Source organism: Epinephelus moara, chromosome 11 (genome assembly GCF_006386435.1).
Source record: "Epinephelus moara isolate mb chromosome 11, YSFRI_EMoa_1.0, whole genome shotgun sequence".
NCBI lineage: Eukaryota > Metazoa > Chordata > Actinopteri > Perciformes > Serranidae > Epinephelus > Epinephelus moara.
This window is the reverse complement of record NC_065516.1, coordinates 10,882,570-10,895,866: the sequence shown is the minus strand read 5'-3', so window position 1 is coordinate 10,895,866 and position 13,297 is coordinate 10,882,570. Positions and strand designations below refer to the sequence as shown.

The following is a 13,297-nucleotide window of genomic DNA, read 5'->3' as shown; positions in this document are numbered from 1 at the left end:
ACATACTATACTATGACTTTTCATGACATACTATGTTATGACTTTTCATGACATACTATGTTATGACTTTTTATGACATACTATACTATGACTTTTCATGACATACTTTGTTATGACTTTTTATGACATACTATGTTATGACTTTTTATGACATGCTATAGTATGACTTTTCATGACTTACTATACTGTGACTTTTCATGACATACTATACTATGACTTTTCATGACATACTATGTTATGACTTTATGACATACTATGTTATGACTTTTCATGACATACTATACTATGACTTTTTATGACAAACTATACTATGACTTTTTATGACATACTATACTATGGCCTTTTATGACATACTATGTCATGACTTTTTATGACATACTATGTCATGAATTTATGACATACTATACTATGATTTTTTATGACATACTATGTTATCACTTTTTATAACATACTATGTTATCACTTTTTATGACACACTATACTATGACTTTTTATGACATACTATACTATGATTTTTTATGACATACTATGTTATGACTTTTTATGACATACTATACTATGACTTTTCATGACATACTATCGTATGAAAAATAGAAAAATACTCGTGCACAGCTGAAGTCAAGGTGCTGGTACTGTGGCAAAAGTCTAAACGTGTAAAGAAAAATAACACATATATTGTAGCTACATACCGCACACCAGACAGGACTTTGAAAGAGGATCAAGGATTTAATAGAGCAACGCGTTTCGCTTACAGCTCCATCAGGCTCAGATGTAAGGTAATCTCAGAGTTTTAAGAACAGATCATTTCTGAATATTAAGAATGACATCATCGCAGCCACAAGATAATATCAGACCTATAAGAACAGCAATATCACAACCATAATCATCATCACTTTAAGCCTCAAGAACAGCAAAATCACATCTGCAAGTAACACTAAAGGAATGAACTCAGATCCAGTGTTTCATTAAGTCCATGACATTCCATACTGTTGAGTGTGAAAATCCAAAAGGACTCTCTTTGTAATAGTTTTTTAACAATATCTCCCCCTCTTGGAGAGGGAGAGATTTTCTGAAGGCCCACAAATTTGAGGGATGCCGCTGAGCCATGAGCCCTCTCTTTGTAATGCCTTGCTATGGCATAGTCCACGTTTCCATTCTTGATCGCTGCCTTGTGTTCTGCAATACGTAGCTTGAGGTTAAATTTAGTTTGTCCAACATAAATTTTTCCACAGGGGCAAATCAGTTTGTAGATCACATCTGTTCTTACAACTCTGAGATTACCTTACTTCTGATATGATGTGCTGTAATTATCTCTCTTGCAGAAGTGATGTTGACCTGACTTTGTATTACTATTTGAATGTATTTGACTTTGTGAGACTATGTACATTCTTAGAGTGCTGTTTCCTATTTAAACCACTGTTTTCCTGTGCTCAATATGAGCCTGATGAAGCTGTAAGCGAAACGCGTTGCTCTATTAAATCCTTTATCCTCTTTCAAAGTCCTGTCTGGTGTGCGGTATGTAGCCACAACATATGTGTTTTTTTTTCTTTACACGTTTATACTATAGTATGACTTTTCATGACATACTATACTATGACTTTATATGACATACTATGTTATGACTTTTTATGACAAACTATACTATGACTTTTTATGACATACTATAGAATAACTTTTCATGACATACATACTATGACTTTTTATGACATACTATGGAGGTGGGAAAGAGGAGTAGCTGCGCCAGGCGCACAGTGTGCCAAACTTGCAAAATCCGCCTGGCCACACCCAGTTGGCGAAGCACAGGTGCGCTGCGCCCCCGCCTCGCCCGGTCTGCGAAACTAGAGCCCACTATACTATGACTTTTTATGACATACTATGTTATGACTTTTTATGACATACTATACTATGACTTTTTATGACATACTATGTTATGACTTTTCATGACATAATATAGTATAACTTTTTATGACATACTGTATTATGACTTTTTATGACATTAACATGTTTTTATGGAATATTTAATTGCCATTCACATACTAACAAATATCAGAAATATAAATATACAGAAGAAAAACATCAGTGTGTACGGGGTTACTAATTCCTGTGTGAGCGTGTTTTTATCATTTTTTTAATTACTAATCTTTATATTACTTTTAATATTTATTTAAATATTTATTGGGGTTTTTTAGCAGTTATGAATGCACTGATCACTAATGTACAAGCTGATAATACTTTCTTCTATATATATATCTAATAAAACGCGAATCTGCAATTTTCAATCGGCATATTAACTCTTAATAGTATAATTTTAATTTTGTCAATATTTTATGGGGTGACTGTATATTTAACTGTGCTTAATATCAATAAACTATCTTGTGTAGGAGCTGTGTAAACCCAGGAAATATTTTGTGAGAACCCACACTCCTCCGCCCATCCTGAGCTATAGAGTTGTTTTTTTTTATCTATGATTCAAGCATGGCTTTAACAAAGAATCATTTTAAAGTATATTTTATATTTATGCCTCCTGTGCCTACTCCCCATGTAACAGTCATCTAGACTGTTGTGCTTTTAACCATACTATGACTTTTTGTGACCATTTCTATGACTTTTTCCTTCAGGGAGTAAAGTTAGTAAACTTAAGTAAACTTACAATCTCTACTAAGACTAAGTGACATGTTTTATGGATATATCATATTATATTCAGTACATAATAACTGATAAACTGTACAATTAACCCAAATAGTATACACAATAACTGCAGTTTGTGTAAAATGAGTCATTTGGATGAATTTTGAGCAGATTTTTTCCTGTGAATATTACATCAGGGGTGAGTTTTCCTGATATTTTTAGAAACTTTTTTTATGATTTTCTGTCTGTATTACGTATTCTTTTATTTATATATTTACACAACAGTCACACATACTTAATAGAATATTTCTTTTGGACAAATTCAGTGCTTTCTTCTCCCTGACGCTTGGCCATTGTTGTTTTAGCTGCTTGGTTGTAGTAAGTTACGGCTCTGTGAATATAGCTTATTTGGTGTTCGCTGTGCCCTGTGAGATTTTTTTTAAGTATATATATTTAGTGATAATCTTAAGTTATATTAAAAAAAATAATTTTCATCACAGAAATGAATGAAATCCTGAGACATAGGCTTACTGTATATTTAAAAAAAAAAAAAAAAAGTTTAATGTAAGGGTCGGGACGTGGCCTATGTGACACTCATTTTACAATTTAGTTTTCCACTTTTTAATACATTTGAAAGTAATGAAATATATAGACAGTACACTATTTGACATTGATTGCACCCATAGGCCTCTAGTTTCGCAGACCGGGCAAGGCGGGGGTGCAGCGCACCTGCGGTTCGCCAACTGGGTGTGGCCAGGCAGATTTTGCAAGTTTGGCACACCGTGCGCCTGGCACAGCTACTCCTCTTTCCCACCTCCGTCCCTCCTACCTGCGCAAGTTGGAAAGAGGGAGGAGAGAAGGCGTGGAGTGGGTTTTACACACATCACACCAATCAAATGAGCCCCTCTCCTCGCCCTTAAATGCGCCGCGCGAAGGCGTAATGAGAGTTTACTCAATTCGCCATGGCAGAAGAGAGCAGCAGCGTCAGACGGCCAAACTTCTCCCAGGAGGAAACTGATGTTTTGGTCCGGGAGGTCCAAGCTCGCAGTGTCCGAATATACGGAACTGCGAGCAGACCTCCACGGGCTGATGATGCAAAGGTAGCCTGGGAGGAGGTCACCACAATTGTAAATCAATGTTGCGTTTCTCTCGTGCGCGCGCGCTCTCTCTTTCTCTCTCGCAGTCTCACTCTGTTTCTTTTCTTTTGACTTTTCTAAGATGACAGATGCTGAATATATACTCCCTATCTGATGCTGTGGCTGTTTGTGGTTGGCTGAGAGGGATGTGAACTCATTAGTTTGCAGCTGTGTTAATCAAATCAGGTTGGGTTTCCATTACGCGTGCCAAATGTGCCAAACGGTGCCAAACCCCTTTGATTTGACATCAGATGTGACGGAACAGTCGATATAGAGATACAATTCAATTCAATTCAATTCAATTCAATTCAAAGAACTTTATTTATCCGTTAGGAACTTCATTTGTGCAAAGCATCAGTGCGTGTACAGTTCACATAACCAGCAACGCAACATAATATACCGCATGCATTCAGCAAATACCAACAATCAACCATCAATTAACAGTCAAAAATTGGAGAGAAGAAAGCTTGCCAGCACAATGAATACATGATGATTAGGTAATGATAAAAACAATTGTTAAAAATATGGATAGTAAATAAATAAATAAAAGCAATCCATGGTCAAGTTAAAGGAGTGGTGTAAACAACCATGTACATACATAAATCAGGCATTCATGAGCCATGTACATATATATACATACAAATTACATGTACACATACATACACATATACACACATAGGTCAGGTCATTTATGTGCCGATTGCAGATTATTGCATTGAATAGTGGTTTTTGGGTATTTATTGCATCGTTAATGTGCCTGATATTCTGGAAACCTGCCTGTGAGGTTTTGGTGACGTGTGCGCACTGTCTGCTGGTCAGCCAAACTTCCCCTATACCGGCTGCGCTCCGCCTGCGTTGACAGTAGACGTGGTTTCAGCTAGCGAGCTTTTAGCGCACCTTCGGCGAAGCCTTTTGGCACGAAACTGTCACTGCGCCTGCTGCGCCGCCACACCCATCTCAGCGCACCTCGGTCTGCCAAACTACCAAACCGAGCGCGCCTTGGGTTGCGCTACTCGAAACTAGCTCTGCGTAGGGTTTGCCACCCTGCGCCGCGCCGGGAAACTAGAGGCCTAAGACTGTAAAAATGATGGACGCAGCTACTGAGACATCACCCATTGGTTTGTGGACTCCCATTTTGAATCCTCAAGTTTGACATTTCAGCCATCGCCATCTTGATGTTTTGCACCCAGGAGAGACCATATTTGGACGAGAGGCTGGGGCTGTGCAGGAGTAAGGGGTGGGGCTGACTGAAAAAAGGAAGGTGCTATTGGCAGACAGCCTGTCACTCAACGCGGCCACACCCTTAATTATGCATAACTTTAAGCCTTAATAGAAAATAAATGGATGACTTACATAAACATTTAATCCCTGTACAGTTGCCATGAAGAGGGGATTTAGCTAAGGAGATGAAAAAACATTTTTTGTACAAGGCTGTAAACATGTTTAGCTCTGCTGTAAAATTGGCCATTTTAACATGGGGGTCTGTGGGGATTGACTTGCTACAGAAGTCAGCCTCTGGTGGCCATTCAGGGAACTGCAGTTTTTGGCATTTCGTGTTGGCTTCAATTTTCATTCCCGACGGGTTGCCACTTGATTGTACGTACCAACAGCAGTCAAGCAATAGCTTTTTGGGGTACAGCAACGCCACTTGCACAGACCATACGCAGAACTGCAGTACATCCTAATACTAAAACTAGAACTTGTTACATTTATTTAGAATTATTAATGATGAATATTTTGCAGGATGGTGTGTAGTTGCCTGTTGTAGCAAAGCCAAATTTTAAAAAATATTTTTTTTATCAATATACTAGGGGGACAATTTGAGCATATCTGAATACTGGGGGATGCGTCCCTCCCATTATTACTGCCAAGGTGTGGAGACCACTTTGCAGGCAAGACAGGGTGTCTTTCCTCTGGGGGAAGGACCAGATGGTTCCTCTGCACATTCTGTGCAGGAGCTGCAGGACTCTACCACCACTCCCTCTGTTATCCCCCCCTTTTTTATTACAGCAGCCACAAGTGGATCTGCCAGCTTATGTTTCAGGGTCCTGAGCAGCAAATGATCTCTTCAAGTAAGGCCAAAGATAAAGCGAATAAGTCCTCGGTTTTCTGCTGAGAGAAGCTGAAGAAAAGAAAAAGACATTTTCTGTCGTTCTTGTCCTCGTGTAGCACAGGGCTGGTGTTAGAGAGCAAACGCTATCTGCTGCAATCTTTGCTATGCTTTGCTTTCTCAATTGTTCAGCCTTGCTGACCACTGCATGAGACTAAAGCCTATGCGGAAAGATACTGACCCAGCTGCACACAAGCCAAATGAGTTTTGAGGATGCATTTTTTTTGGCTCAGAATCCACCATACCTATGCAGAAGCTTGGGAGTTTCCTCGAGCAAGAGCAGAGCCTTTAAACCTTTGTGGTCAGATCCGCCGTCCTGCTGCACAATGCAGATGAGTCAATTAATACGAAAGCTGATCCACAGCTAATGGCAGGTTTATTTGCATCTGGTGGGATTGCAGTTTTATCCCACGGAGGAGTCAGTTCCTAGGGCTATGTTGAAATAAACTGCCCAATGATCACACAGCATCAGACTAAAATAATAGAAGGATTATGTACAGCATTCTATTAAAGACTTGAAGTAAATATGTAGTGAATTTCTTCAAGATCAAGCAGCTTTCACTGCCCACTCTAAACCCACTGTAACTGCACAAGACAATGGCATTAGTCAGTGTGCAGAAATGAGATGGACAATACGTCGAAGCGACAGTTGGTTTGTTATTCCCTTTTGAAAGATAATGGCACTGAGAATGGAACGATAACAGTTAGAGGAAGGGGGAAAAAAACTCACTTTCCATTATTGCTGACTTCTATTTGGTTTAATTCAATTCAAATTTCTTTATCAGTCTGTGAGTGGAATTTTGTTTGCAGACAGGGTTTAAAATAAAAATGCATAACAAATCACCCTCTCCTAGACCGTGCAGTCAAACATTCGATAACGCCAGATATGGAGTCAATTGCAGAATGCAGTTCAAAACAATTCGGTAGAAAATATGTTTTCTCACAGCCGCATGTCGTTGTATGTGCAAAAAAAGTCACTGTGACTTTTCTTTTTTTTTTTTAAAGCAGAATGTGGAGCTCACAGCAAAGCACAAAAGAAGCAGACCACGCACCGTTTACTCCAGCAATTTAAGGAGATTTCCTCTTCGCCCACTAACATCCTACTTTCAGTTTGGTGCCCTCTCTGTATTTCTACTTGCTGACACGTTACTTCCAAAACACACCAGCAGCGCTCATCCCTTCCCCAAAGGGACATTGATCTCAGGTCAGTGAGTATGGGCAGCCATTGAAAGGCATTAACAACTCTCCAAAGCCCCTTGCTAGAGAAATAATGCATGAGCCTCCTCCAAATGACATCATCAGTATTTGCAATTTAGCAAGGCACTAAATAGAGCCTTGTTGAATCTGAGACTGAGACTGAGTAAAGTGTTTGCTCTTAGTGGTAACCAACCAAAGTCTGAATTACAGCAGCTGCAAAACCAGCTTGACAAGCACAAAAAAAAAACCATCTCAAGATCCACTTACTCGCCTTTTCCAGTGCTTTCAACAGCATCTCACTGTCTTCATTATCAGATGAGCAAACACAATAGCAAGTCGAATTGTTTCCAAGGTCAAGCATGAAAAGCATGACTTTTTCTGCATTTTGCAGTCTTCTGCTAAAGCCTCATTTATGCTCAACTTTAGATCCTAAGACGCATGGAGCCCTCTGTTCGTACACTGCGTTCATTTCTATCTTCTTCCAGGTTTTCTGGAAGCTCACGGATACAGATGAAACAAAGCAGTACCACCCAAGATTGTGGAGGCATTGTAGTGTAGTTCAAGTGACAACAGAAAATTTAAATAATGGTGGAACACAATGAATCGGTAATATAATAATACATAACGCTATCATGATACGTAGTGAAAATAGTTTAAAAATTCTCTGTCCATATGTTGGGATGTATAAAATGGCCTCACAGACCACCTCCATCCACAGTGCTGCCTCCGTCTAAAGGTACAATATGACGACCTCCTCCACCACCACCTGGTTTGTTGTTGTGTGAAACTTTTGACTCCACCCTCTACTGCCATCTATTGGCTGTACCCAGACACATGTATGAGGATGGTGATGTTTACAACGTTTGAAACTGACATATTTTTTTTTGCACTTAAGTTAGTATAAATGAACCTTAAAGCAAAAGCTAATAAATGGACCTTAAATTAATATACATAGCCTATTTGTTATTATCAAACTAGAAAATGTGACCGAAGGCTCTGAAAAAAACAAAACAAAAAAAAAAACGTGTATGTGGCCCTTTATATTAGATTATTTTAAAGTTTAAAGGTCAGTCAGACTTAAGCTTTTGCAGAGCTCTTAAAGTCCCCCTCCAAACCCGTTTTAAAATATGTTAAAGTACTCTGCTATTCTATTCTTATGCTTTTCTCACATAAAAAGCTGTAGAAAATAAATAAATAAATTGAAAAGGGGCTAAAAGCATATCTGCTCTTTTTCTTTAATTGAGAAATTCTTGATCTGGACTCATGCCCCATTCACTGCTGCTTGCAGTGGTTTTTACTTTCTGCCCTCTCCAGTGCTGAAACGGCGCTAAAACAAGGTTTGGTGATAGGTCTAGCTATGCGAGACTTGCGCTAGGTTGACCAATGATGGAGCAGCGCCCATCAAGATGGCTAGCATTAGTGTAAACATCTGAGATATTAAGCCATACATTTGAGCCTCAGTCAGACCCAGACTCGGATGAGGAGTTTGTTGTGCACCAAAGTATCAGAATAGTAAGTCTAGTTAGCATCTTTATTTGTTTAAGTTGTTTGTTAGCTTGTTAGCTTGTAACTGGCAGTGGCTGAAACAGAGTTAAAGATGTGAAACAAACAATAACATCTGGTATGATGGGGTTTTTAATAGATAGTGGAAGGAAGTTCCAGGGTACAGTTTACATCCCAGAACTGCACACTCTACCATGTTTGCTGTCAAAACTTTCATTATGCTAATGCTGATTTCTTCTCCATAATGACAAGGTCGCTCTGTGTTGGAGGTTTCAGTTTTCTTTGCTGGTGAGTCAAAATCTGGTCCCTCATCAATATGTGTTTCTTGTATTAGACAGCGATTAGCTTTTGTATAAGTGACATAGCTAATAAGCTAACATAGCTACTAAAGTGTGCAGACATCCCCTCCTTCACTAGAGGGATGTGAAAACACCTCTCTGGTGACAAATTTTGCATAGATACAAGTTAGTATAGTCAAGGTCAGATATTTTAGGGGACATAAACTTGAGAAAAACTCATTTTCAAGTGGAGGGGGACTTTAGTTTTGCAGTCTCCCACTGGTGAAGATCATGCAAAGTGACTGAAAGCTAAAGAAAAAGCAAGTAAGGGGATCTCGAGTTATGCTGTTTTTTTTGTCAAACTATTGTTTCCAAGGTAAAGCATTAACTTTGATGCTATGAATTAGCTGCACCACAACACATTTGGTTGGTTCACTGAATTCAAGTAATTTTTTAAGATTATTTTTTAAGGCTTTTGCCTTTATCAGACAGGACAGTATTAACCATGAAAAGGAGAGAAAAAGGGGATGACATGCAGAAAAGGGCTACAGGCTGGCATTGAATCCGTGGCCGCTGTGGCAAGGACATTGCCTTTTACATGGGACGCCTGCTCGGCCCGCTGAGCTACTGGGCACCTCTACTAAGCAATTTCAAAATTACCTACACCTGTTAGCTCAAAAAATGTCAGGAATAGCCCTAAAAATTATATTTTCATCTTGGACTTGACCAGCTGTTGGTGAAATATAATTTCCAGAAACACAAAAAATCATCAAATTAATGCTAATCTTGATATGAAAGGAATGATGATGTTCTTGAATGACAAAATGACACTTTTATTGTCAATTTTTCATGAGTTGTTTACATTTACTCGCTTTACTTGTCCTGTTTGAATCTGTCTTGTTCCTAGATATTGTATATCCTTGTATGTAGATCCAGCTCAACACAGCGTGAGTCCAATACATGACTTATCATCTGCAACCAAAAGCATTAATCATAAATGATTAATACAGGGAAAAACCCCACAATACATAATGTGTGATATTGCTAAACACGACTGAACTTCCTTGGTAATTATGTTTTGCATCCTACTCACAGTTTAATGCACTCCTGTCGCATACTAATATTACTGATTTAATTTAAAACTTCTCACTGGAAAAAAGGGTTATTTTGACAATGCTGTTGTTTACAGCTTACATAATGTTTGGGGGAGAGTAAAGAGCTCTTTAAACCCAGAGCTTCATTTTTAACTTGACAGAGGCCTGTCACCAAATATCTGGATTGTGCTTTCAGTGGTTGCACAGGGCTGTGGGTGCTGCTATGTAGGAGGAGTGACAACAAAAGAAAAGACTACGGCGTATTTGCTTCTTTCTGCCTCAAAAATGTTAAATCTCCCTGCTGTTTGGTGGTGGGGAGTTCAAACTCGTTTTAAAAAAGGAAAAAGATCAGAGCGAGTTTTCTTCTACTTTTACATCATCCTTGCTAAGATTAGCTCCCATTTCTCCAATGATGAATTTCTCATTTTTGGAATGAACCTCTTCACAGGCAGGTAATGTGGTGACTCATAATGATCTAGATGAGACCTTGGACACATTAGTTTGAGCTGTGTGAATAACCAGGGGCTAGAGACCTTGTGGAGGTGGACAGCTCTGTCTCAATATAAGCCTGGACCTGAAAAAAACACAGAGGGATATTCACTAACAGCTTAACCCCACCATGAGAAACTAATGGAGGATGGAACTTGGCCTTCAGGGGAACCTGGGTTATTAGTCTAGTGGAGAAGTCTGAGTGAAGTCCAGAGAAGGGAGGAAACTTTTTTGTCACAACACCTGTCCCAGACACTTTAGCTTCCTGTTTGCAGCTGTGAGGTTTGTTATTGCAATACACACTGAGCTTTGGGCAGCTGGTTCTATCCATTAGCCTTCTTATGAATCTGGTGCTTTAGTTGGATGGGGATGATGCTCCTGGAACCCTTTGGCTGAATGTTGTTTGGCTCTCAGAGGAAGAGTCAGTCCAGATGCTCTGCCCTGCTGCTGCTCTTGGTTTTCCTCCAGCGATATTAGCTTTCCCAGGCCCACGCTATTGGACTCGCCGGAGCTCGCGGTGCTGCTCGGGCACCGGGAGGAGCTGCGCGATGCCCGCTGCCTGAGGTTCTGAGAGATAGATCGATGGAGGTTCCTCATGGAGGAGCTGGCTGCCATGGTGACCACCCATGGGTGACGGATGGCTTGGTCAGCGGTCAGGCGGGCAGCAGGGTCCAACGGCAGCAGGCGCTGGATAAAGTCTTTGGCCAGGTTGGACACTGAGGGCCAAGGCTGTGGAACAGAGGAAGCAGAGGAGCGATTGCCGTAAGTGTGGACATAAAAACACTAACCCCAGAAGATGTCAATTCAGCCTACACACACAGACACTGTGGAACCCGCAGCTCTCCCACAGCGGCGGCTGGGTATCTAGACGAGACGCCTGCATGGATTCAAAGCCTCTTCATAGCGGGATGAAAGATTTCATTCTAACAAAGAAATAAAACTATGATCCCTGTGCTCTGCAGGCCTAACAAGCAGAACTAAACTCAAAGGAAAGCTAAATGTCACTGGGCAAAGGGAAGCAGCAGTCTTGGCTGAATGAATACGAAGCCTGGGACGTAGGACAGCCCCGCCGTATGTGTGGGATTTGGGTGCATGTTTATTCTAAGCCTGCATTAGCTTCCCCAATAAAGGCACCACAGATGAGCCTCAGTGGGATCTTTTGCTCTTTGTTAATTCAAACAGCAAATCATTCCCCTTGTCATGACCCGAGCTGACATTCAAGAATGCTTTGAAATCTGCCATGCCATCTTTCCAGTCGGAGAGAAGGCATCAGAATCATTATCATAATTCAGAATCATTAAATTATTCATGAAGGCTTTGGTTCTTTGTCATGAAGACAACATTGTGGAGGCCTGCCTCAGGAAATTGATGACCTTTGTGCTTCCATCTTATTTTATATAAAATATTACTGATACAGACATTGAATTAGATTGATGTGGCATCAGATTAAAAAGATGACAGAGGAACATTGGTTATGGAGACTGGGCCACAACACAATAACCTTTATCACTGTCAAAAAGCATGAATGCTCTCTCTCTACATGATGTTTGGTTGGGACTGTTTGAATCAAGTCAGCTAATGATTATTCAAAGGAACCTAAATTAAAGGAAACCCATTATGCTGCGTATTCTGAATAAATAATTCATATATATGTTGGAGTAATCCCTGTAAGCAAAAACCTCAGGCTTTAGACTGTTCTGAATACTCTGCCTCCAATATTTTTTTTCTACTCCAAAAAAGTAGATTATGAGCCTATGACTTCATAGTGACCAGGATCTGACACACTAGAATGAGAACGCTGTTGTTCAAAGAAACAGAGTGTTCTGTGTTCATAAGAATTAACAAACCATTAAGTTAATCACACATTCACTCCGGTTGGTGCTCTGCTGCTCCATCTCCTCAGACAGAGTGCCCAGAGTATGTTTTGCTTCTCCGAGAGTGTGGTGCTCTTAATTACCCCGCCGGTACATCCCAAAAGTGCTCCGAATCTATAACAGTTAAGTTTGTGCCAGAGTGCTCTGGCTCTGGTACCCAGAGTGTGTATTTACAAAGGCACTTATAGTCACCTGCTCTAGCAATGCTACTGTAAGTGTTTACATTACATAGCCTACACTTCTACAGGAGGCTACATGCTAACGTCAGGAAAACATGTAAATGTGGTTGCAAATGTTATTTTCTCTCCGGTTTCAGATCAAATTCCTGCTGGAATGTGTCTGGTCGTGTTTCAAAGCTTTCATTGGTAGTTTTCCATGTTAGTACCACGAGTACACTGCTAGCATACATGTAGCTACATGCTAACATCAGGGAAATGTGTAATCTCTGCTACCGATGTTGTAAATCTCTCCCTGATTTTGGATCATATTTCTGCTGGAACATATCCAGTTGTGTGTAGAAGCTTTTATTTGTCATTTTTCATGGTAGAAAGTGCTGCTATTCTCAGTTACAGGCATTCCCCAGCTACAGGTACACTGCTACATGTAGCTACATGCTAATGTCAGGGAAACAAGCAATCTTGGCTATCAATGTTAAAAAATTTCTCCCCATTTTTGGATCATATACCTCCTGGAACATGTTGGCTTGTGTTTAGAAGCTTTTATTAGTGATTTTTCATGGTAGAAACTACCTATCTTCTCTGTTACAGTTATTCCTGCAGCTGCTGTACACTGGTAACGTACACATAGCTACATGCTAACATCAGGGCAACATCCCAGATAGCACACATACATCTGGCCGACGTCGGCCTGAGGACTACACATCGGCCCTGAATTTATAACGTCTGACAAGCGTCGGCCGCATGGGCGGATATCTTTAAATTTAATATTCTTTTGTCCCAGCTCATCAAACGTCTCTGTTACGTCGGCT

At 40.1% G+C, this 13,297-nt stretch overlaps 1 protein-coding gene across 1 annotated transcript in view; it reads right to left on the bottom strand.

Moving 5' to 3' along the window:
• Positions 1–10,857: 10,857 nt before the first annotated feature.
• LOC126397489 (serine/threonine-protein kinase H1-like) overlaps positions 10,858–13,297 on the bottom strand; it is a 13,404-nt gene continuing 10,964 nt past the window's right edge. The window contains 2 exon segments of the mRNA XM_050056327.1: positions 10,858–10,932; positions 10,934–11,164. Coding sequence (XP_049912284.1) covers positions 10,858–10,932; positions 10,934–11,164 — 306 coding nt within the window.